This window comes from Rhamphochromis longiceps, linkage group LG16, assembly GCF_057381845.1.
Source record: "Rhamphochromis longiceps isolate RC_006_pf linkage group LG16, R_longiceps_female_GT1.1, whole genome shotgun sequence".
NCBI classification, from domain to species: domain Eukaryota; kingdom Metazoa; phylum Chordata; class Actinopteri; order Cichliformes; family Cichlidae; genus Rhamphochromis; species Rhamphochromis longiceps.
The window spans coordinates 18,298,633-18,325,121 of record NC_140572.1 but is presented as its reverse complement, the minus strand read 5'-3'; the positions used below and the strand labels follow the sequence as shown (position 1 = coordinate 18,325,121).

General features: G+C 41.3%; 1 protein-coding gene across 2 annotated transcripts; it reads left to right on the top strand.

Annotated features, from left to right (window-relative positions):
- Nucleotides 1–12,325: 12,325 nt before the first annotated feature.
- On the top strand, nt 12,326–25,224 carry sox1a (SRY-box transcription factor 1a). 2 transcript variants are annotated; one of them, XM_085384559.1, is made up of 3 exons: nt 12,326–13,651; nt 17,582–17,631; nt 24,295–25,224. In XM_085384559.1, exons 1-2 carry the CDS (start codon nt 12,809–12,811, stop codon nt 17,600–17,602), a joined length of 864 nt encoding a protein of 287 aa, XP_085240685.1. In that variant the 5' UTR covers nt 12,326–12,808; the 3' UTR covers nt 17,603–17,631; nt 24,295–25,224. The 2 variants fall into 2 exon arrangements, with proteins under 2 accessions (XP_085240685.1, XP_085240684.1); XM_085384558.1 differs by lacking the exons at nt 17,582–17,631; nt 24,295–25,224 and having other exon boundaries at nt 12,345–14,498.
- Nucleotides 25,225–26,489: the final 1,265 nt, after the last annotated feature.

The window sequence follows — 26,489 nt, the reverse complement described above, 5'->3', positions numbered from 1 at the left end:
TCACCTCCTCCTGCTCTCTCACTGCTGCCTTACCTGTGCTCGGCTACGTCTGTCTGTGCAGGTGAGTGAGAGCCAAACCACCTTTGGGACTTGCTGATTAGGGTATTAAAAATAAATGCGCACTTTTGGGGTGGGGGGGTGGGGTTGGTGGCACAGTGGTATATATTTCTGTTAATTTTTCTTCTCCCCCGCTCCTCCCCCCCCTCCCCTCTCTCCCTTGTAGTGACTGATCTGGCAGAATATGATAGCATGGGCTGTCACGGTAATAATTAGGCCTATTTTCCGTGAGGTCATCTTACAGGGACGCTGGGCGGCTGTGGTTCACACACAGGGTGCTCTATGCTATTCCTGCCCCAGAGCCCCCAGGATATGATCGTCCACACAGGGCAACAAAGAATCACTCCGCAGCAAATGAGCGAAACATAAAACACCTACAATCTGATATGGACTGTGGTTCTCAACGCTTAAAACGCTGGGAGAGTTTACCTTACTGGGCTTTTTTGGGAAAGGGGGGGGGGGGGGTACAAATCAAACAGCCTTTTACTAAATTATCTGCAAGTCTGAAATATTAAACAAGATTTGTGGCAGGATTAAGGTGTCAAGAGAGTACAAAGGGCGAGCCTGGGTATATTTGTTGGTACACGGCAGCCGAGTAATTGAATAAGAAACTTTACATCTGGGTTTAAACAAAACCTGAAAGTGTGAGGTAGACATGAGAGTATCTGATAATGGTTTTGTTACCAGAAAGCCAACAGTGCCAAGTCAGAGCGCAACATATTTCAGTTCCATTCAAAACACTCCCTGGTTGGGTCAACAGCTGCAGGCTAGAATTAGAAATCAATTATTCAGCTTCGACAAGCTCATTAAGTCCCTGAATAGGATTTTCTGTTCTGAGTCTGCCTGCTCATTTCTCCTAGCTTGCAGTTTCTAATTAGTATTTCTCTTCTCTTTAAAGTTTGATGGGAGTTTGGGTAAAAATGTGGGCATTGACTTAACACTCACAGGGCTCTCTGAACGGTATCATTATCTGTAGAAGAGGCTGTATCGGTACATTGGAAGACCACTAAGGTTGTTTGCTTTCAGTTTGGGTACCATCTAATGATTGGTGTCATCAGGCTAAATTAGGCATTAATAATCAAAGGAGTGTAATCTGGATAAATTAAGCATTAAAAATCAAAGGATGACTGGAAATTATCACACGCAGTAAATGAAGCAGCACTAATCTGCAGTAAGAAAGAGGGCACGAGGCCAGCAAAGTCTTTGAGACGGAAAAAAGGAGGGATGTGTGCTGGCAAATGCATTTATAGTCAGTACTTGCTGAAAGACTACTCTGTGCTAAAATGATTGATGTTGTCATAGAAACATCCATCCACTCCATTTGACGGCATCCTTCGAGTGAAGCCAGACATAAGCTTGCATTTCATAATGTTGCCTACATCACCTACGCTTGCAAGAAAGCATATTTGCAAACCCATTCCCCCGTCCATCCCTTGTTCTCTTTCACCGCGCTGCCTTCTCCCATCCCTCCCTCTCTCTTTTCCCTCTCTTCCTCTCCTCCCTTCCTCTCCTCTCCACATTGTGTGTGTCTATCTGATCCCGTGGCCTTTTGTTGCGCTATGAAAGGCCTGATGCCACACTCATTATTTTCTCCTTTATCTCTCTCCCCACTGCTCTGATTAGAACAGTCGCCCCTGACAGACGCCCTCAGCCAGCTCCTATCCATTACAGTGTGTGCGCATGTGTGTGTGTGTGTGTACGCGTGTATGTGTGAGTGAGTGAAAGAGAGACATGTGAAGCTACTCACCTATATAAATCATAAGTGTTTTCAGCATACTAAATGTCTGTGTTCCAAATGAGGATATGAAAAACATACATATTACATAAAGGCTAAAATATGAGAAGAAGAAAAAATACTTTATTTAAAAATTATTTAAAGGTTTATATTGAATAAGACTGCACTTGCTTCTTCGTATGCACACTCACACCCACTCGTACACACACACACACACACCATGGGAAAAGTGACTGGCTCTATAAAACTGTTGGTGGGATAAAGTCTGAATATTGATGGGAACTGCTTAGCTTTATACGCCCAAGCATGCATGTGTGAATGTATTAAAAAAACTTCTTTCAGTGACACAAACACAAGGAAACGCACGCACGCACGCACACACACACACACACACACACACACACACACACACACACACACACACACACACACACACACACACACACACACACACACACACACAAATATGTATCAAACTACATTCCAGTTAAATGCAATGCCTGTTATGTCACTGATGATTCCAGGGATTCTCTGTAGACATAAACGCACTCCAATAACAGTGTAATATGATGTGTCGTATACACAAAGTGAGCAGAAACTCTGCAGAGAGCATTAAATGCATCAGTCACTAATCTCTAATAAGCCGTTTACAGTTAGAGATTTAATTTATGCACAAATCAGTCCTGCTGACTTATAGGAAATGCTTTTAAATATTTTCAGATACATATAAAATAGAGCAAAATGCCTTTTTTTTTTTACACATATAATATTCTCTTATAGGTGCTTGTTTTCCCAGAGTAGTCTGAATATGTCATTATCTATTAAATTGTATTATTATGCAAAATGAGGCAGAAATTTGATGAAACTCAGATGGATTCACCTGAGTTAATGGAATATGGGTTTAAGAGGGAACTAATTATCCCAGTTTAGCAGGGAGTGAATGCATTTCTTTGCAAGGCCTGATTTTGAATGTAAACATTAATGGCCTCCTTGATTAGCATAAGAATGGTGCGTTATTGTCCTGCTCACTCTGCATCCTATTGGATATGCATCTGTGTTGCTCCAGACACACACACAGACCACAAGCTTTAATACACTTATTACCTGTCTTATCTACGAACAATGCCATTTTTGTTTTTATTGTCTCGCTAATCCATAAAATTCATTTCTCCAATCAAATTACAGTTTTAAGGCCCAATGACATAATTGGGAGCTTCAATTTTTGTGCACAAGACAAGACAAAAAATAAACAAACAAAAAGAACAAGTTCAAACTTTTGAGGTAAAGCATAATATTCCATATTAGTTGAAGTGGCAGAGTCATTGTGATGCTGGTCTTTCGTGTCTATGCTTCCTTTGGTTGGAGTTTATCTACAGAATGTATTAGAGGGCTAAGTGTTAAAGTATAAACAATGCAAAACAAAAAAAGGGGAAGGGCTGTTAGGGGAGTAAAGAAACATGGGACTCAGGTGAAGAGTTAAATTAAGAAATGAGGGCGATGAGGAGAGTTAAAGGGCAGGTGAAGAAGGAAGGCTTTGACTTGGGGCCTCCCGGGGACGATGACCTTATTTCAAATTCTGGGTGAGGGACTATAGTTCGGCAACTGAGGAGCCCCCCCTCTGTCTCAGACACACACACACACAAACACAATCAAACACACTTTCAAGGCTGAGTTCGGAAATAGAGAGCCCCCCTGAAGTCCTGCAGCTCCTCAAAGGCCAAGCTGCTGCTGCCGTCGTTAGTAAAGCTACACAATAGGTTACACATACAATACTCCTTCAAGGTTCAACTTCACATCCTAGTGACAACAAAGACACTAAAGTCTCCTCACTGCTCAGTTTCCAAAAAGAAAAGAAAAGCAAAGAAAAAAGTTGTGATGTAGGATGTGTAAATAGAAAAAGAATCAGAATCAGAAAGGCTATGTTTGCAAATCATTTGAAATCCATATTTAAGTGGCAGTCACATTAAACTGAATTAGCAAAAAGTCAGTAACAAGGATGTGTATAAAAGGAAGCTTGTTTCTCAGAAGTAAAGATGAGAAGAGGTTTACTACTGTGTGAAACTGCCCAGGCAAATACTTCAACAACTGAAGAAGCATAGTTCTCCATGTATGGTTGCCAAAACTTGGGGTGTTTCTTATGTACGGTATATAATATTATTAAAAGAAATCTCTGGACAAATGGTAAAAGTCAAAAAAACAATATTTAACCGCAGTAATCCTCCATCCCTTGGGCAGCACAGCATTAAAAACAGACTTGATGGTGTAGTGGAAATCAATGCGTGGATGCAGGAAGTCTCATTGTCATTGGCACAAATGGTTGCTGGATCCAGAAGCACTGCAGCCTTCTCTGGGCCCAAGCAAATAAGATGGACTGAGGCAAAGTGGAAATCTGTCCTGTGATCTGATCGATCAAAATCCGAAAATCTTTTGGGAAATTATGGATACTGCATCCTCTTGGTTAAAGAGGAAAATGTGTTGTCAGCATACAGCTCTGTAGATCAGGCTCATTTGGATATTTGTGATTTTTTGTACTGTTACTGAACAGTTTTGATGATGTATTGTCCTGCTGGGGGAGGCTGCTGCCAGCGGGGAGTATTGTACCAACTAGACAGTCTTTCTTACTTTAGCAAGTAAGTGCTAAACCACCTTCAGCAAGGCTGAGATTATGTGTAGATTTGGAGCACAGATCTACAAACAATCTTCAAGCTTCAAACCTTGTAAAACAGCTAATTAGCAGTGAAAAAAAACAAACAAGAAAATGACACAATACATTGTCAGTGATGTTTTACATCTACAAAACTGGTTACCAATGGCTCAGATGGATTAGAAGACATCATGGGATTTGTGAGTGTGAAGGAGGGAGCAGAGAGGAAGCATTCCAAGGGTTTGCTTAAGTCCTTTCCAGTGACCTACCAGCAGATAAGAAATAATAGAGATAAACTGTGTAAAAGGTGGGACTAGTCACTGTAACGTAGATCTACTGGTTTGTGCGCACCTGTTTTGAAGCCTGTCGTTGGCATTTAGGCAATTGCTCATCTAGCTTTAGTGCTTGTTTGGGTATTTTTCGTAAACTTGAATTCGGGCTGGAACCTGGTTGAGAATGCTGTGGACACCCATAAGGTAAAAACTCATCAGCCACACCATTACGGTTACGAAAATGAATGCCATGTTGTGTTAAAGAAGACTTGAAGTTTGGGACTTTGACCATAAACTTGTAAACCCTGAAGCTTGTTTCACACACAGTTTCACAATAACCAAAATTTTTTGGAGGCGTTCAAGTCACAGACAGTCAGCGAACTAATGGGTGGATTACAAGAACAGAATGTCTTGCCTCTGTCTTACCAGTTGTACCGATGCAAAGACTAATCCACCAATTTTCACCACCATTTACACTATCAGTGATGACCTCAAATGCCAATTAACACCAGTGTGTGCAAATAAAGTGGTCGAATATCAGTGTTAACCTACAGAGGCTGGTCTTTGCAACTTTTGATCCTGGGTGAAGCAAGCACAGAAGAAAACCTTTATTCCAGTTAGCGTGGCCTATTTTCATGATTACCAAGAAAGTTACCAAGCTTGAAAACAGAAAATGTGTGTCATTAGTTCAGGATAATACTGAAAACTATGTGTATCATCCTGTGTGGTGCATCATATAGATAGCACTGTATATAAATATTGAAATAAACTACAAATTAGTGTAAAGATCTTTTTTTTTTTTTTTAAAGTTACTCATAATTTGGTTTCTCTCTTTGGATAGATGCAGTGAGCAGCGCTTGCGGCTTTCTTTTCACATCTCTCACTTTTCATTTCTCCCAACATTGGTTTCCTGTCAACCATCTTCCTTATCTTTACCTCTGTCACTCTGTTTTGCTACAGCCAGAGCAATTTGTGCTGAAAAGTGTAAAAACATGCATCAATGGCTGAATGGGACTGCGGAGTACATCAGTGCTAACAAGGTATAAGTGCCAAAGTGGTTAACTAGGAGTCTGCCTTCACCGCCGTCCTCCCTCACAGCCACGCCGGCTCGCTCTCAGTCATCTACATTCCCTGAACCAGCCTCATGTCTCCTTAATTTTCACCATTTTCAGTCTTGTCAGTCTCTATATATTGCCCAAAGTCTAGCGTGACAGATTTCACTATCATCAAAGAAAGATTTTCCATTAATGGGCCCTGACCTTGTCTGACTACTGTACTTAAAAACCTTCTCTGCTGCAAGGCACACTCTCCCTGAATCACTCCTTGACCCACACCCCCACACCCAACCACTCCACACCCCAACTTTCCATTTCACCTGTCTCCTCACCATAATCTCCCATTTTTTCCCCCCTCCTCCGTAAATTTTCTGCTCCTGTCACCTTACAAGAGCCCCCCTCTGTTGTTTGTGGAGGCTTGCCTGATAGCCATTAGTGTTACACCCTATTACATCAGTAATGACTGACTGTGAGCTCTAATTAGAGATGTGTTAGGGAGAGCTGACTTACCCCCTCCTCCTCCTCCTCCTTCTGCTTTTCCGCAAAGCTGTTACTGTGACTCCATCGCCGTGGCGACACCATTAGCACAGCACCTCTAAGAGTTGCAACTCCTGACTGTTAAAACCATTATGTTCATTACAGACCAATCAGAGGGGAAGGTGTTATGGCTAATTGATAAGCTGAACAATGCATAAAATCTTGTCTCTAATTGCCCTGCGGGAAAAGGAGAAAGCACCCTGAGAAAGAGACAGTGAGCGAATGAAAGAGAGGAAGTGAGGAAGCGGCTGGCGTACTAATTTCAAAATCTGATATTTTTTCACTTGAATAATTTAGGCTTACAATATGTCTTCATCCAAACATGCTGTAGATTCCCCCCCTCTTTCTTGAATAATGGGATGTTTCTTCTGGGTTTGTCATCTGTGATAAGATGATTATCTGAAAGGTCTGTGGCACATTGTGAAGAGAGTCTCGCCTTCTCTGCTGGAGTAGGTAATCCTGGGTAATAGCATTATGGACACAGTGTTTTCCTAAAGCCCATGATTATCCGCTGCTGTTTGCTGTGGGATTGACATTGGCCTTCTTGGTCTCTCTCTCTCGCTTGCTCTTTCTCTCTCCCCTCTCTTCTCCTCTCTCTCGCTCTTTTTACTCACTCTTTTTCTCACTTTTCTCTCTCTTTATGTCATCCTGTCTCTGACTCACCACTCCATCAAACCCTTATATGCTCTTCTCTCACGGTTCTAACAAGAGAAGAAGATGAAAATAGAGCACATGGAGCAACAAAAGAACAAATTGCTTGTAGACAAGAGTGCCCCAGATTTGAATGACATGTTATGTTCTCTTTGTCAAAAAAACAGGGGGGAAAAAAGAAAAAATACACACTTTCACTTTGGCAGTTTGGGGTTACCATCCTGCTTGAGACTCAATAAAGACATTAAGCTATTTACTGAAATACATTTTGAAATCCTACATATAAACCAGGTTAACTATTCTAAACACCGCCTCTCCACCCATGCAACAGATGATACATCATATTACATCGCTGACTGAGGTCTTCATATTTTTAAGTGCCATATGATTGCGATTCGAGATAGACAGAATGAACTGAACTAAGACCTCTGCTTTTAGCCAATTGGCTCACTTTTTTCCCTCAACGCTTTTAGGTCTGAACTTGATCTTATCTCCCTCTCGGGCTGTCTCACCCAACCTCACCCTGCACCCCACCCCACCCCCTCTCTCACCCAGCCACTTTTACTTAGCTTGCCACTCTGTGTCAATCTCCCACTTATGTGGTTTATTTGTAGTGCTTATTTGATGCAACACATCTCGCATATTATTCACCGGCGAATCGGTAAAACCTGACAGCGTGGAGAAGTTGTTTTAATCTGCAATGTGGCTTCTCTTTGTCCTGGGAAGAAAGTAGATTTAGAAAAAAGGAAATGTTGGTTAACCACCAGTGGTTTAATGCAATAAGCCAGTGGGTTATCTCACACCTTGATGTTGCACACCAGGAAGAAATCTTGGCATCTATATATCTATGTTTAGGCATCTATGAAATGTATTTTCGCTTTAAAACAAATTGAAAAGAAAAACATTTTGAGGGATAATAACATAAGCGCTGTGTGCCCTTCTAAACTGATTAGGTTACTAAACAATAATGAACGTTTGTAAGAAAGCATTCCTAGAGCATTTTTATTGGCAAAGAATGAAAAAGCATGAAATTACTTTTATTAGGAGTTTTTCCACCTTGGTTCCCCCAGTAGGCAGATGGATGCCTGCAGCAAAGACACCCGTCAGCTACAAGTCAGGGAGTCTGTGAGTTCTGGCAGCCCTGGAGCAGGGATGCTGCAACAGGCATTGGAGGGAGAGAGGAGCAGCAACAGGAGGAGCAGCAGCAGAAGCACTGCTGAATCCATTAACAATGAAGGAGCTGCTCAAATGGGCTCTGGTCCTGTGTTTGCAAAACAAATGGGACATGTGAGGGTTAGGCCGGGGAAGAAATTAATCTGTGAAGCAATCAACGGTGAGTTCAGAGGAGGAGACCGAACCATGTGTGTGAAACACATGCTGCATCTCAAAACGGTAAACCTGTGTGTAGATAGGAAAGCTTTAATCAGCCCAGCTGTGTGGCTGTTGCATGTTTTTTGTATGCTATATGTGTGTGTGTGTATGAGTGAGTGTGTGTAGGCTAAATCCTTCCCCACCTAGAAGCTGTCAAAACCACATGCTTACAAGCTGTGCAGGTTACATCTAATTGGATTCTGTGGACATCACAGCATGAGACAATATTTGATGACTCCAAGATCATATTGTAGGAAACAGTGTATGTCCTGAGTAAAAACAGCCTCCAAAGTCAATACCGACCCCTCCCCACCCCTTTTCCTCCCCCCCACCTTTGCGTCCTTTTCTGTTCCAGGATCAGTAATGGGAGTCAGTATCCAGGAGGAGGCGAAGGGGGTGCGGGGGCTCCTCGCCAAGTCCTCGCCCCTCCTCTCCGAATGCGGCACAGCTGCCTTTCAGAACCCCGCCGCTCCAGCCCATTCATCCTGGAGAGCACCCCCCTCCCCCCTCCACACACACACACACACACACACACACACACACACACACACACACACACACACACACACACACACACACACACACACACTCCTCTCCCCTCACCATCACACACACAAAAAAGTGGCTATTTATTAGAATACTTGTTTTGTATTGTTCTGTGCCACACAAAAGACGCTTCATTATGTTAGAAGCAAGCCCCCTTTTTGCAGAGAGAAACAATAACTTGGAATTGTCTTTTTTAGAGTGTATAATAAATGTCATTTCTTCTTGTCTCTGCCCCTCAGTGTGTGTTGAGTGGTGGGTTTGGGCACCGGGCACGGATGGCCTTGGCACTCGAGCGGCCAGATTGTAGTGGGAGTAGCGGTCTTACATGAAGCTTTGGAGGGGTTTAGGACGGCTTTAGGAGCATGGAGGGAGAATTCTTCCCACTTTGTCTGGAGTAGAGGGAACGAGGGGGACATGCGTAAGTTTGCATATTACAATTCCTTACGCAAGAAAGTCATTTTTATATACATCTAATCTGTAGTTAAACTGTCTGTTGTGCGTAAAATCGCCTTTTTAACGCGTGGTGGAATTAATTCTCAAAATTGTTATAATATTAACAGAGTGAAGCGAATTTGAACGCTTTCTGAATTCGGCGTTTCCGCTTGCTGAAATAAATGTCTTGTTGACAGCCTTTATTTCGGAGCGTTTGTGTTCAGTGCAGTGCAGATAATATGTGTTTCCAGCTGCAGGCTGTCGTTTTATTTTGGAACAAGTGAGCTCCACAAGGGGCTGCGCAAAGCTCACACTGTGGCTTCATGATCCTACAAGTTGCTCTTCAACCAGCTCAGTTAGATTTTTCCGAGGGAAGAAGATCGGATGAGGTTCGCTGGCGCCTACATTTGTTTCGCCGTAAACAAGAATAACTGTTTGATGGTGTAAAATACGAGGGGACGCATTAGACTATCCAGGGGCAGCCTGTTTTCACTCAGGACTCTATGTTTGTCTTGGTGTTTCTACTTTTCCGTAGGTTGTGGGGAGGGCGGGGGCGGGGGGGCTGACCGTCACATCTTTAGATTTAGGATGTGTAATTTAAGGCTAAGGAGCAGATGCTTTGTCTCTTAAACTCGTTTGAATAATTAGCTCCACGTTTTGTGTCCTTGGTGTTCAGGACTCCTTTTACTTCCTTAAAACTAACGCCACCCAGTTACACGAGCGCCGGCTCTTGTGCACTGCTCGGGCACAGCCACAGCCGTGTAAAAACGCTGTCCCCGCTCAGGTTAACTGCATCAAGGGGTAAAAAAAGAAAAAAAGAAGAAGAAGATGATGATGAAAGGGAGGAAGCCAGATATAATCGGTCAAAAGATTTATTTATTTATTTTTTTGTTTAATTAAGGGGTTCCTTTGCGTGGGACTGATTCCTGGACGCAGAGTAAAATAAAAAAAATAAAATAAAAAGCATAATAGCACCCGCTGGCCGCTGCGCTCGAGGAGTCGGCACGCAAGCTGTGTGTATTTATTTAAAATTGTTCACTTATTTATATATTTTTTTTATTTTCTTGTGGCCATGGAGGGTGGGAGGGTTGGATAACCGCTTTGACCCTTGGCCCCAGTCGCGCACCATCATCACAGTGCGCACACAACCCGTCACAAAGGCCGCGCACAAAAGGAGCGAGGAGGTTTGAAAGGAGGTTTGTTAAAAGAGGAGTGACTGACGGGGAATGACAGAGAAAGTAAACAGGGGCCACCAGGGTCCCAATGTCACTGTAAAGGCTAATCCTGTGCGTACAAGCCTAAAGACACTCAGCACGGAGAATAAATAACGACAATAATAGTATGATTCTAACAAGAGTGACAGTAATAGTAGAAGTCATATTTTCTCTTACTATTGGCTATTTAAGAAAGCTAACGATAACAATTCTAATCTTTTCATCAGGATGTCGACTTTTTTAAAATAACTGCTGGAGATGCATTGATGCATTGCAGCACTGGTGTGAATTAAAGCAGAGTCGTGTCAGGGCAGGGTCCAGGCAGGTTTAAGAAATCTGAAAAGCATGAAAATGTATTTAATACATTTATTAATAGGCCGGTTTAATATTAGCGGTGTTATATGTGTGCTTACACTATTTAGTTAAAAATATGTTTAAATAAAAAGAAAAAAGAAGGTTAAATGTTTTTATGAATTAGACTTTTAATATTGAGCAGATACTGACAAATCGCTGTATCTGTATAATGAGACAAGAATTGGTTTCTTATTTTCTTTTTCTTTTTATGAGTGCGTGTGTGTGATCGCTTCACTCGCACTCATCTCCCCAAAGCTCTCCGGGTGTCATCATTACATTGCCATCTCCCTCGGGCCTTAAGCCACGTTTGCCTGGACCGCTGTAACCGTTTATTGACCACCGTGACATCAAGTTAACCCTATCACCAAAAACGCCCGGATCCGTCCGAGTGATCTCGCTCCCTCTGGTCCTAAACAGAGAACCATATCAAGCTAAGCTCCAATTAAAATAAAAACAGCAAAAGAACGATAGAATGATTAAATCGTTAGTCTCGCCGCGGGAAGTGGTATTTCGTTTTCCCTTTCAATTAGAGGTTGATTGGGCTTTTCAGGGGAGGTCAGCTGTGAAATCTGGATTATATATGCGCGGACTCGAAGACACAGACCGCTTTCCCCTCTCGTGTATTTTTTTTTTTAACAAACGGAATACCTGACTGGATGTTAAATAAGAGGCGTTAACAGACCCACAACATATCCACTAAAAATGACAGTTTACGTGTAGTATTTCTTTTCATCTATAGCTGCACGCGGGCGCGTGGCCAGGACTCATTCACCATCACCAGCAGACGGCGATAATGGCTCTTTGCCCCGGCAATTTCACGTCATTATACGACTATCCATCCTCTTGGGCTTCGTCTCTCAGACCAAGAGTTTTCTTTTAACCAAATCTCTTTCAAATAGTTTTCAGCTATAAATGCGCTTAATTTCTCTATCTGACACCTGCTATTACTTCAAACCTTAATTACATACCTGGAAGGAGGAGGGGGTGGGGGTAAGGGGGCACAGGCGAGGGAGAGAGAGAGAGATGGTTTAAAATTTGATATCTGAGGCGCTTGCTCAGCATCAAGTCGTCTGAGACTAGTTTGGGGGCAGAGTGTATTGCAAATCCTGTGCATAAATATAGTGAGGCCCAGGCTTCTAGTGCGCGTTGCGAATGTGAGAATAACTTGTTAAATAGGAGAGGAAGTGTCTTTTCAATGTCAAATCTGGGAAGAAAGTTGAAGGTAAAAAAGAATTTTACCCACACTTTTATGCTTCCTAATTTATAAGCTGTCTGATTTCTTCCTTCTTTAAAAAAAAAATCAGCAGCCATAGTCTAACCTATTTTTTTTAAATATAAATAAATTGAGATGTTTGACTCATCCTAATCACAGACTGCACCCACTGTTTGGCCGCTACATCAGTGCTAACAAATCTTCGTTATTTTTGTGGATGAAGTCTCCGAGAGCGTGTTTGGAAATTTCAAATGCCTCGTGCTATTTGTGGGATTGACCCTCCTTTCTCCCTCCTCATTCTCCTCCTCCTCCTCCTCCGGTGTGTTCTTCCTCTATGGTCCTCTAGTCACCTGACCAAACGCCATGCAAATCATTCCGCTGCTAGAGCCTCATTGGCCGCTTGTGGCTCATTTAACCGCTGTCAGTGCTCATCATATGGCCGCCGCTTTAACCAACTTCTCAACTCCGACAGGAAAAGTGGCTCAAATGCGCATTCTATCACAGTGGATGTGAACCAGCCCAGGCGAAAACAGGGCGAACTGCTGGTTGGAGAACATTTTATATGCCTTTTCGGATTAATTTTCATCACGTGTTTATTTCAATTTGGGGTAGAATATTAATTTTGTAGCCCAGTTATCTCGAGCGCACCCGTACCTGTGTGCGCCTGACCTGTTGTGAAAGTGACTTGTTTTTTCTCTGTTGGTGGCGAAGTTTAAAAACCAGGTGAATGTATAGCATGATGATGGAAACTGACCTTCATTCCCCCGGCCCCCAAACGAACACGACGACGGGGCAAACGGGGCCGAATAGCGGGTCGAAAGCGAATCAGGAGCGGGTGAAGAGACCTATGAACGCGTTCATGGTGTGGTCCCGTGGGCAGCGGAGAAAGATGGCGCAGGAGAACCCCAAAATGCACAACTCTGAAATTAGCAAGCGGCTGGGCGCCGAGTGGAAGCTGATGTCCGAGGCTGAAAAGCGTCCATTCATCGACGAGGCTAAACGGTTGCGAGCCATGCACATGAAGGAGCATCCGGATTACAAGTACCGACCAAGACGGAAGACCAAGACATTGCTGAAAAAGGACAAATATTCCCTTGCTGGTGGACTTCTTTCTGGGCCGAGCGGTGGCGGTGGAGTTGGTTTAGGGGTTGGCATGGGTTCATCCGGGGTCGGGCAGAGGTTGGAGAGCCCCGGAGGTCACGGAGGTTCCGCCAGCTCCGGCTACGCGCACATGAACGGCTGGGCGAACGGTGCGTACTCGGGGCAGGTGGCTGCTGCCGCGGCGGCCGCAGCGATGATGCAGGAGGCTCAGCTAGCCTACAGCCAGCACCCGGGGAGCGGAGCGCACCACCACCACCACTCACACCACCATCATTCACACAACCCCCAGCCCATGCACCGCTATGACATGACAGCCCTGCAGTACAGCCCCATCTCGAACTCTCAGAGCTACATGAACGCTTCCCCATCCGGCTACGGCGGGATCACCTACACGCAGCACCAGAGCTCCGGCGTCTCTTCCTCAGCTGCCATGGGGACATTAGGGTCGCTGGTGAAGTCGGAGCCGAGTGTAAGCCCTCCCGTCAGCAGCACACACTCACGGGGTCCTTGCCCCGGAGACTTGAGAGAGATGATAAGCATGTATTTACCTACCGGAGAGCCGGGGGACCCCTCAATGCAAACTAGACTCCATGCCTTGCCGCAGCATTACCAGAGCGCCACGGCTGGAGTGAACGGGACCGTCCCGCTAACACACATTTAGAACTCATAGAATAATTGAAAACTGCAAACGAACCATAACCAAATATTTACCTCTTTTCTAAAATAACCCCGGTCCTGAGAACTACCTGCATTTTGTACAGAATGTTTATGATATTGTAAATGAAGGGTAAATAGCATATTCATCTCGGCTTTTTTTGGAATAGCCACCAGTGGAATTATATAACAAATATGATGCTGAGATATTGGTTATTGTGCTATCATTTATTTATTTTTTTTGTCCTTTATTTCACAGTCTTAGCTGAGGGTTACGCCAGGTTTTCACATTGGGGAGATTTGCTTCAATTGTCTCATCATTTTTGGGGGTCGGGGGTGGGGAGGGGGGGAGTTTATTGTAAGTTATTTGAAAATGAGATAAGTGTCATAATCATAAGAAAGTGCTTTAAAAGATATGGGAAAATCAGCTTCTTTAAACATTTGTGTTCATTTGCAGAAGCCTGTGTCATAATTCTTGGAAATCATCTCTTTTTATTGTAACACTCTAATTCTTGTAAATTGTGAATAATTTTAATATTTGAAAGGATGACGGGCAACCGCTGTTGTAATTTAAGTGCTTTTCCGCGAGCGAAAAGCTCTGATATTGCAATGAAGAATAATTGAATAAATTTCACAAGATGTTGCTTTGATTCTTAAGAGAACGTCTTAGATTGATTATTTTTCACAGTGGTCTTACAGAAGTGTTTTGTTTTGTTTTAGGTAACAAGAATCAGAAGTCTTCACGAAAAACAAAAAACAAAATCTTCTATTTAAATTTTGACGCTGGTGGACAGATCCCTCGAGCTTTTAAATGGTCCAATTGTTTGTGCGTAATTACGCGTAAAAGCTACAGCCTGTAGGGCTGTGAGGGAACCATTTCACTAACAGGATGCTGTTTTAGAAGCTGAAGTTTCATGTTTAGAAACGTGTCCATAAATTGTTTTTAAAAAGTTTGCTTTTCTCTATTTCAATAGCACGCAGGCTCCAATACTATGAAAACATTTTTTTAAATATTCAATGCAGGCCCAGATTGTGGCCCGCGTTCTCCTTTAATATAAATATAAAAGGACAAGCTTGATTTTGAATATTTTGAAAACTTATGATGACATAACGCACAAGAAGAACATTTAGCATGACAGCCACCTGTTAGTGTTATGAACGAAGCCTTCTCGTTTATGAATAGAAATTTGATTATATTTGTAATAAGCACATGTCATTTTCCCCTTTCAAAATCGTATGAGATGTGAATCCTTTAATCCTTTATTAGCAAGAGCAGCTTAAATCTTTTTAAAATATATATATATATTTCTAAATGAAACTAGTTCATTATCTATTCTACTATTATATTAATCAGTGTGTCTAATTGCAATTTTTTTTACGGAAACTTGCGCCAGAATTTCATTTCTTTTCCGATGAAAGCAGATTTTTTTTTTTAGTATAAACTGCTCTTAAAAACTGAACAACTTCTCCACTGTGTATTTCATTTTTTAAAGGAAAATATTAAGCTATTTCTTTTTTTATTTAATCACTTTTAACATGTGTTTGATCTCCTGAGATGCATTTTTTTAAAATTCCAATTTTACAGCTTCTGTTCTGAACACACTATAAAAAAAGAATAAGGCAGGGATAGCAAAGAACAGCTATCTAAAAATTTCTTAAAGAAAGAAAAAGATTTTAAAGATAAAATTATTTGTTTCTTTAAATAAGGGGATAAAAATCGAAGTCTGGGTTGTCAGTAATCTTTCACCCGAACTGCACCATCAGTTCATCTTGCATTCACTTCTCTTATTAGCTTTATTTTTATGGTGATGTCAGATAATATATGTGAATTATTAGATTATATATATTGATTTCTACGTTATAAGCTAGAATGCGACAGAGGGTAAAAAGAAAAAAAAGGTGGGATTCACAAGAATCCTAATTTCTTTAGCTGCATTTTCATCAGCTTGCTAATCAAAGAACCGGCACTTAAAGAGGCTTGATCACTCGTCTAACAAATAAATGCAATCTATGTTACTTGGCTTTTATTCTAATTATTTACTCCCATAATGTGAGAAGCAGCAAGGTGGTGGGGGACTTGTTTGCTCCTTTTACTCTCGAGCAAAATAGCAGGAAAGTGAAAGGGGGTGTGGGCAAAGTGCGTGAGGCACAAACTGGGATTCGAACAATAATTTCACGTTCGATAAAAACCACTGAAACTTGAGAGTGAACCAACGACCCGTGATTGTAATTAAAGGAGAAAAATCTCTGTTTAAATGAAAAACAGACGCACAAACCTGACAGTGTCCAAACTGTTGCTCGGACTGAATTTTGACTTCCACTCGTCACAGCTCTACAGACAAGTAGCTTGTTGAGTTGGTGATGACTCATCAGAATTTCACAGATGTAGTGTTTTGATTTTGGACCGGTTTTGGTACCTTTGACAAAAACACCTGCATTTTGAATAAGATGCCCGAGTCATTTTTATAATTATCATTAATCTAAAAGAAATATATGTATATATTAGGCTGAAGACAGGCCACAGATGTTTTTGAGATTTTCCGTTTTTATCGCCTGTAGGCCTCATATGATACCCTAATAGTCATACACATGCAAATGAGGGGAATTTATGCCTGCTTAGGCATAAAAAAAATCAATTAATCTCAAATACATAGTTAAAGGGCCTATTTCACACTGATGAAGACTTGCATGGTATGTCAATTAAACCTGTTAGGCCTCATAGTAAAGCATGTAACGTCTGGCTGCGCATTAATCTTTTAGGGGGCAAAAAATCAGAGGAACAATGTCTGGAAATTAGTTGAAATTCCAAAACCCGAAAGCAATTGCATCTATGGAGACATCTCCGCAATACAGCGTGCACCGTATGGCAGGGGATGGCCTCCTCGTGTGTTTTTGCATCTGTTTCTATCTTATCTGTTGATGTGAAGAGATGCGGATTAACACTGAAAGCCCGGAGAGGCGGAGCGCGTCACGGCGCATAGCCAGGCTAAAAAGAGGAGCGTTCTGGCAAATTTAACCCGAATAAATTACACCTTGAGGTGGAAGAGGGGGTAAGTGTAGGGTGCAAAGTATACAGGCTATGTGGCGCTTGCTGCTGCTACTGCTGCGTGCGCTCGCGCGCGCGTGTGGGAGAAAGAGTATATGTGTGTTTGTGTGAGTGCGCGCACGTACAGCTGGCTGGCCAATAAATCTCTCCACCGTGCGATACCCTTATCTTGTAGCCACCGATATATTCCGTGCTAGGAGGCCATCAGCTCCAGCGCACACTCGGTTGTTCGTAAAGCCCCGATCCCTTGCACTCCCTGTCCTAAATGGGGATAATTAGCGTCACTTTATCACGCCTCTGCATATTTTCTCTGCGTCTCCCCCCTTCCCTAAAAAAAATTACCAAGCAGCCTGCTCTCGTCGCCCGCTCTGTCACAGAAGATTATGGAGACAGATTGCACAGAGCGAATGTGCCGGGCGAGATTAGCGCGGAATAGAGAAAGCAACTGGGCCAATGAATTCCTCGGAAGGGCCTTATCGTGCAATTACACGTTGACATGTTTAACAATCTTGCTGCCTCTTAATCCTGCAGTGCTGCTCTATCTACCCACAGCTACCACGCTATATGCCGGCACACAAACCTAATGCACCGAAACGCGGCACAAATGTACTAAAAGTTATGAGAAATTGCTTTATTTTGAAACTTTGTTCACAACATCCACCAAACGCATTTTTTTTATTTGCTTTTTTTTTTTTCCAGATTTCACCGTTGCTGGAATAGCATCTGCACTGGAACTTTTTTTTTAAGAGGTGAGATATTAAAATACATCTTCTTCATTTATTGTTACCCCAAATCATTGCTTTACTGTAACAGCTTCACAAAGTGACAATAATGATGATGATGATAATAATAATAATAATAATTACAATAACAATAACAAAAAAAAGGGGGGGGGGGCGCCATGTGCATCCGGAGTGGCGACGCAGAAAGTGTCCGTCTTGTCTGGAGCTAAATGTAGACTTTTCCATGTGTCTATCCAACACACACAATCACCACCACCACATCCCGACCCCTCCCCGTCCCTCCTGCCTGGCGGTATATCGGGGCCTGTGTGGGAGTGATTGTGGAGCGCCACTGTAGGAATTTGGCAGGGTCCGCGGTTTGGAGAGCCGCCCCACGCTGTGTCCCATTCAGCGGCCAGCGCGCTGTGAGGTTGGGAAGTTTCAGTCAGCCGTACAACTCAATGGCCCCCACAAAAGCGATTACAAGCCCCAGCGCATTCCTGTAGGGACCTGGGAGCGGCGCAGGTGCGAGGGGGACCGGGGTAACCCGTCAGAGGACAGATAAAAACGGGACAGTGCTGGGGACCACACAAAACCTGCCACTCCACAGGAACCGGGGATTTTGGGGGGGAGGAAGGAGGAGAAAGGGAAGAATAAGTCTGTAGAAGATGCAAGTTAAGGGGGTGGGGTGCAGCATACTGAGTGGTCTCACTGTCCATCACTGAATGAAAGTGTTTAAGGATTCCTAGTCAAGATGGTAGCCTGGATTTTTACAAAAGTCACAAGTCTGCAGTCTCCCTTTACCAATCTGGACTTATCCCTTCTCGTTTAATAAAAATAGTCTAACACGGAGTGACATTTATGAAACTACTGCAAATTTTAAGTTAAAATCTTTAAAGCTTATTCGACCCTCCCATCTGGGCTACACCGTTACCTCTTCTGCGTATTCTTTTTTTTTTTTTTTTTTTAATTTTACATCTTCACCAATGCCATCTGAAAAAAGTTTCATGAATCCAACTTTGAAAGAATGTTACAAAATGTTACAAAAGACACAATCTCAGCCTCCTCCAGCCTTGCCTGTGGAAAAAAAACTCTTGAAATGTCTTGTGTTAAAAATTTCTTTAATCACACCAATACATTTGATCACTTTCTACAAAAAATAATGTCTTAATGACTTACATTTTTGTCAACAGTTTCTGTCACCACGACAGCAGCAGACCAAACTGTCAACCAGTGAATTTCATTTTCCTATTGTTCACCATATCAACATTTCAATATTGATATTGTGTTTCCATCATGTTCCACTGTGGCCACAGTATAGGTGGCTAGCATGATTTAGTCAAGACTGGCAAAGATTCATAGCAATGGGTAAAAGATACCAACATATACAATTAGTAAGAGATGTGTAATTAACAACAGTTTCCCATAATAGAGTTAAATGATTTATAGATTCTGTGTGTCAAAGGCTTTTATATTAAAGACCAAACCAGCCACCCCATCATCCTACCTGAGACTTATCTGCCATGTAGAAATTTGATACTTCGCGCACTGGAAAAAAAATCCTAATGGCAGAAATTCAGGAGCAAACTGTATTAAAGTCGTTAGGAATAAGTTTAAATCCAAGGACACAGGCAGTTGCTGTATTTAATTTAGGTTGCACAGGTACTGGCACTTTATTTTAGCAGCAGAACTAACATAACACCTGCTTTTTCCATCTGTTTCTGTTAAATTCAGAGTTGGTACATGGCATGCAGGTGGGAGACTTGCAAACAAGTGGGCATTACATCTAAATGAAGCGAAGCTATTCACTGATATTTTTGGTAGAAACCGGGTTTCTCAGCAGGTTCTTTAAACAGGGGCAAGCAAAATAGGAAGTCCAAAATAAGAAATGCAAGACACATAAAAAAACATTCCTACTGTGTAAAATTTAAATATGCATTGCAGAAGTACGGTAGAGCAGTCAGTACTTGTGAAAAACCGCCTTGGGTTACTTAAATAATATAATAAACGACCTGTCCTGTTGCCCTCTGATGGCAGCAGGGAATTATCATCAATGATAAACATACAGCTTCTGGTTTGAGAACTGTCATCATTCACAATGATCTACTGTGTTTACCTTTAATTAAACAAACTTGGAAATGAGACCAGACTGAAGCTTCAAACACATCATACTGTTGGATTAATATTCAGTAACCTGCCAGTTTGTGAAGGGGGACTCAGAGATCATTAATCCTGTGCATCATAACCCTTTTTTCAACTTTTCTGGCAAAAGCAGTGTTTCATGCTTTATTATTAAATACAATTTTAATCACGCTAAAATATGATGCAGAATTATTTCTAGAAATATTGGATTGATGTCATGTTACTAATACCTGCAACAAATTCAAAACTACATACAGTATACTGACTGTTCTGTATATTTTTGGATTACTGTGTTGCAAAGAATAAGTGTCAACATACTTAAATAACATGACATGACTGAGCTTTCACCTTTTCCACAAACACTTTGACTGTAGATTTGTTGTGCCATGCTTTCTGGGCTCGAAGTTCTCCACCGTGCACACAGCACTTAAAAGGAATCTTTTAATGTGGCGAGCCACTCTGACTGGCACAACTTTTTTAGTGGTAGGAGTGAAGTAATGTGATTGGTTTAGAGTTTAAAAATTAATTATCCTATCTTTTATGTTAGATTTCAGCGTTGGGGTAAAGGCCTAGTTCACAAGCACCTGTGCATGCAGTGCTCTGATAATTAATCAAATAACTGCCGAACGATCATAAAGTGGCACAAAAGTCAGGCCCAAACAAAATCTGCCAGACAACAGACAACTTCTAAGTAAACCCCCTAGGTTGAAGCTATATTAGGACAAAAATAAAGACCAAAGAAAAACTTGTATAACCTTTACAGGCATTCATCAGATTGTCCTTTCAGGAGGCATTTTATTCTTTCGACTTTGCTTAAAAAGTCAGATACAGTCAATAAATTCCCATCTTCTTGAAGAATATAGTGTTCATATAATTTTTTTTTAACTCTTTTAAAGAAGTGTCAATTCAACTGTATGGTCATTTTTAATCATTCACACTGTGTCTCTGTTTAATTAAATTGCATTATACAGAGCGATATTTCTTTAATTTTTTCTCACCTCACAGATGTGACTTTGTGACTTTTACCACAACTAAAATGGATAAAAGTAAGAGCTGGCTTGCTCTACAGTCTCCCTGACTGTTTGACTCTTGCCCTGTCAGAGTTGTTTAGTGATTACAGCAGCATAAGGAGATGTAAGCAATTACTTTGGCGAGCACAGTGACAGGTCCTCCAGCTTAACCCCTTTGAACACAACCCATTAGAGCGCAATATGGTTCATCTGTTTTCTGCCTATGTTTGCAAAGGCCGAGACACGAAACAACTTAGTTAGGATTATGGTAATGCAGAGGACCTTGTTCATCAAGCTTATTATATTAAACATGTTAAGATTAAGGAACATAGTTAAAAAAACAAGAGCATTTTGAAATAAAAAAGTGTTTTGTTGACCCATCCACTAACCCTGACCTCCACCCTATGTGGACTTTGCAGTTCAATAACAACAATATCTTTTTTCCTCATTAGTTCGTGTTTTCTAGCACTTCGGTTAGGTTTAGATAATAAAACAACTTGTTTGGGTTTAAGAAAATATCATTTGTATTAAAGTACAGCCCTTTAAGAATTTAAGCCCAACTTTACCCATTTGCCATATTGGTCCTGTCATACTTACTATGACCGTGCAAGGAAATTATTTCTCTTGGAGACTTCCTTGTTACCTGACATAAATCCATAATCCATCAATGGGTGAACAGATGTAGAGGGAAGTTTTTAAGGCTCTGAAATGAAGAAATTGTTCCTTAACATGAATAAAATCAGCTATTTGCTGCTAAAAATAAATAATCTTGTTCTTTAAATGAAAAAACCCCCAGATATTTTAAAAGTTAATCTCATTTTCTCAGGCAAAAGCATTGTGTTGCTTTGCTCAAATAAGAAAATACCTCAGTACCTATTTGTTCCAAACACAACAACAAGGAAAGGCCACATGATAAGTTTTAAGTGTCCTCTGAAATACTCCTGTTTGCGCTCTTGAAGGAAGAATCGTTTACTGTTAGATTTTTTTTCCCCCTCTCTCAGCAGAAGTGCTTCCACAAAGATTTTCTTTCATGGACTCTTCAAGACAAGCAAACTTAGTGTTGTTTGGCAGCAACAGTCAGACTATTACATGTGCTCCAGAGAGAAAAGGGGATTTTAGAATGAATGTTAATAAAAGCACGGTAAGTGGCTTCCTGTCCCTCACTAAATATATGCAATAACCTTGAGTCTTTTTGGGGGGTGGGGGAATAAACTAAGAGAGCATTTGGAAACTATAAAACTCTCGAAAGCATTTTGACTCTAATAAGTTCTTTTTTAATACAAAAGTAATGGTACTTTTGAGTACAATAATATTGTTTTCTTTCTAGCCTACTTATTATCTTGTTTTTTCTTCTCTCCCATTTGAACACCTTTTTTTCTTTTTAAACAGACCCTTATAATTTCAGGAGGTTGATTGAAGTCTTATTTAAAAATAAAAGCATGTACATGCAGAAGCACTGCTTCTTCTTTCCCAGCTGGTCCCCACAAAGCAATGAGACAAACTTTGAAGCTTTGGACACACATAGAGATGCTCTATGCTCAATGCTCTTTACATAGTAGACGATGTCAGGTGGTGTTCAGACACCGTCTAACAAAAGCAGTGAGGTGAAATTTTGAGAAAAAATTCATGTTCTCCGTAGTCTTTTTGTTGCTTTCTGCTGACTTTTCCTCTAGTGCACCAGCAGGTCAGAGACTTTAGCTGTCCAATAACATATTTTCATCTGCAAAACAAAATGCCATGATGCATGGTTCTCAGACAATGTATGCTATATAGACAAAAGTATTGTGCCACATCTCTGTTCCGGTGTTTTTAGTTCCATTGCCATAGGAATATAAAATCGAGCCCCTTGCCATGCAGTCAACCTTTACAAACATTTGTGGAAAAAATGGGTCCTTTTAAAGTGCTCACTGAATTCAAGCTTGGTGCTGTAAATGAATGCCGCCATTGCGACAAGTCAGTTTGTGAAATTTCTTCCCTCCTAGATACTCCACAATCAACTGTAAGTGGTATTATGGCAAAGTGGAAGCATTTAGAAACCACAGCAACTCAGCCATGAAGTGGCAGACCACAGAGCGGAGTTGCTGAGTGCTAAGGCGTATAGTGCATAAAAATCACCAGTGCTCTACTGACTCGATAACTGCAGCGCTCCAACCCTCCTCTGACATTAACATCAGCACAAAAACTGTGCACAGGGAGCTTTGTGACATGGGTTTCCATGGCTTAGTAGTTGCTGTAGGTATAATCTGTAGGTTGCCCATGTAGTCCAGTGTATCTTGAGGACTTTGTTGATGTACTGAGTTTTCCTTCAGTGAGGCTGATAAGTCATGTGGCTCATATGCAATATTTCCCATCAAATAAATCAAATAATCCCCTCCCTTTTCATCATGTGCCATTAACAGACCAAATTATGTATTTAACGCTAAATAACGGCATTCCCATCAGCCTCAGCTGAAACTGTGATTCTGAAGTCAGTGAGTATTACCACCGCTTACATTATGCCACATTCATGCGTTGTCACTAAAAGTTTCTGGGTGCCTGTGAATATCCAGGCTTGAATTATAACAGGGAAAGTTCCGCTGTTTAACTTTAATATGATCCTTTAAATCATGCAAATAAGGTTGCCGCACATCAAAACTTTGTCATATTTCTTCACTTCACAGTATTTTATTATTCGCACAGCTTTCTTGAAGATGTCAAAACTCACAAGTTGGTATTAAGGAAATCTTTTTTTTTCCCTTCCCACATGACCTCAGTGCAGCATAGATATGTTAGCGCCGCGAGCATCTTACAACGCTATTGTTTCCATTTCGGTAAAACCCTTGCGTTGCCAAAGTGAAGCTAAAGATGCTTGCTCTTATAAATGTTACAACTAGCTCGGTGTTTCACAAACTCTCAGTGACTCTCACCGCCTCGACAAATGTGCAGCAGGCGATAATTCTCAAAGCAGTAGAGAGAGGTTAATGAGGGGTCAAAGAGTTCAGATAAGAAACAGCAGTTTTATGATGCTCACTGCAACCTGCAGCGCACTGATAGCCGTTTGAACCGGCTGCCCTTTGAACTCTGCTGGGTCAAGTGATCAAAACACTGGGTCGTTTAGATAGGTCAGATTGGAACAAGTGAAGGATGTGTATGTCACCGGAAAATGTCAGAGAGGTACAGATAAATTGCTCCTAATGGTTATAACCCTATTCAATTTGTTTCCGCAGCCATTAGATTGTTGTCACCCATCAGACTGTTTAAGGTGTGGGATAAATTTGATTAATTTCTCTGCAAATATATATTCTATGCATTTAACCATTCCTCAGATTAGACAATGTACATGTACTCTATGTGTTTCTGTCTGCTTATAATATATATATATATATATATATATATATATATATATATATATATATATATATATATATATATATATATATATATATACATACACATACTTATGTGTTTTTGCTAATAACTTTACTTTTACTGACTTTTGATATCCTCTACAAATTAGTAACATATATCTGTTGTTTTTGTGCTTCTATCTGTCTTCCAGGACAATGGCCATCAAGTCTATGACCAGCTGAACTGGATCACTGTGGGGAGACTGTGATTTACAGATAGCTTCTCATCCCTTTTACTGGCAGGCCATCTTTACCATGAGCACTGGGAGATAGGTGGTGCGGGCGAAAAGACCTCTCAGAAAATGTCAGCAACTGTCAGAACCCCAAATTTCTTCCATTAACTCGTTCTTTCCTCTGTGATGCTACCTTCTTGAAACCCCTTAATTACATAACCCCTTTCTCCTGTCACCCAATGTTTTGTATCCAAGTAAAGTGTATGACTTCAGATCGTGTGGCTTTTTTTTAGCTTAAAATTGTGGATAACAAAACAATCCTAGCCCCATATTTTTGCCCATCTGAGCAAAAACAAACACACACATGCACACTCACACACACAAAAGGAAACTGCATTGACTGCAGCAGCTCTCCTTCCCTCGTGGTTTTCACTGGAGCCAGTTTCACTGTCTTAATACTCTTAGTCCCTCAGCTGGCATGTTGTCCAAGAACCCGCTGCATTTTCAGATTTGTAAAATCCGTCAAAATGCCTGTAATGAATCTTTCTACAGCCTCAAGTGTATTTAACGTGCTGTTTGACCAGCCCAAAAGAAACCTTGTAAAGATCTGCCACTGTAGGAACAGAGGATCAGATGAAACAGGTCATTTTCATTTGAACACAATCCCCTATAATAAACATGTATTGTTTGGATATGCTGTTAATTTCTTATTAACATCTTTCTTGTGCATGAGTGTATACGCCATGTAATATACATATTTTTTGCTTTAGAAAAGTAACTACTGTTATTATTATTATCAGGTTTTTCCGTGTGTTTTGTTTTGTCTTTTGATGGATTAAAAGTCATCTTATGAGATAGACGTGTGCTATGCACTTGCATTTTGCAGTTTGTTTTTTCTGTTAGCTTACACAGCCACCCATGGCTGGGGAGGGGGGGGGGGGGGGGGGGGGGAATAAAGAGTACATACCAAATAAACTCTTGCATCTTATTACAGCCTGAGAATAAAAAAAATACTGTGCTTTCCGTCATTTATTTTCATATTCAATTTGAGAGGTAAATTAATACTTCAAAGTGAGGAGTTACAGAAAAGTTTTAACATTTAAACTATGTATTAATTTCAAGGCCTAAATGCGCCCTCAATTATTTTACCATTGCCCCTAAGTAATTGATTTTGGGTAGAGAAAGCGAAAGGTGCTGGGGTGATCTGTGTTGATGTGTGAAAATCACAAAGCCAATAAATGAAAAATAACTGACGTCGTAATTGCTGTGAGTGTTGTAACCTTGCTTTATTGATTTTTTTTCATCAATGCATTTTGCTAGCATCAAAGTTGGGCCCATAATAACATAAATTGTTCACTGCAGTCTGTAATAATTTATATATTTCTTTCACTCGTTTTCAGCCTCTCATTGACTTGTTCAGGTGTGTGCAGCCCGCCACACAAAGACAAACGCTCATCCAGCAGCGTGCAGCTTGTGCCGTGGTACAGACAAAGAGGGAACATGTAAAGAGACTAGATAATAAGTATCTCAGGTGACTACATGCTGTGATTACCAGGTTGCTGGTTGTTATATAGGAACTATATTACATAGACACGCAGTCCCACTCTGTGCACACGTTCAGACCCACACGTTCTGCACTTGCACACACACAAACACACACTCTTGAGAGATCCTTGGTTATCACACCCATCCAGATTGTTCTGAACTACTTATGGAAAACACACACACATCTCAAGATGTGGCCACTCTTGCCAATATGAGCCCAGTGTTAAGAACAGTTGTTGTCGTTGTCGTCGTGTGGTTTTTTTTTAGCATCTCTAAATTCCTAGCGTTGCTAAGGTGCTTTGGGAGGGGATTAACAGAGGCTGGCGCCGATGAGCAAGCCTTCCAGATTTCCAACCAGTAGTGAAAAGACAAAGAAAGAGGGGGGAGAGAAAAAAAAGAGGAAAAACAGCAGAGGGTTAGACAACGGGGAAATGGCAGTAACAGCTTGTGTAAACATGATGACTTGAGAGAGGTAAAGAGGTAGAAACAAATGAGGGATAAGTAACAGAAAGTGAGACTAAATAATAAGTGTCCTAAAGAGCAGGCCTCAATTTTCACACAGGAAAGTGGGGAAGTGCTCTCCCTTTGCTTTTCTTCCCTGTCCTCTTTGCCTATTTTTCTCCAACGAA

Bases quoted from the DNA above. Each gene is read 5' to 3' on its own strand.
- sox1a (XM_085384558.1), top strand. From the start codon at position 12,809: ATGTATAGCATGATGATGGAAACTGACCTTCATTCCCCCGGCCCCCAA.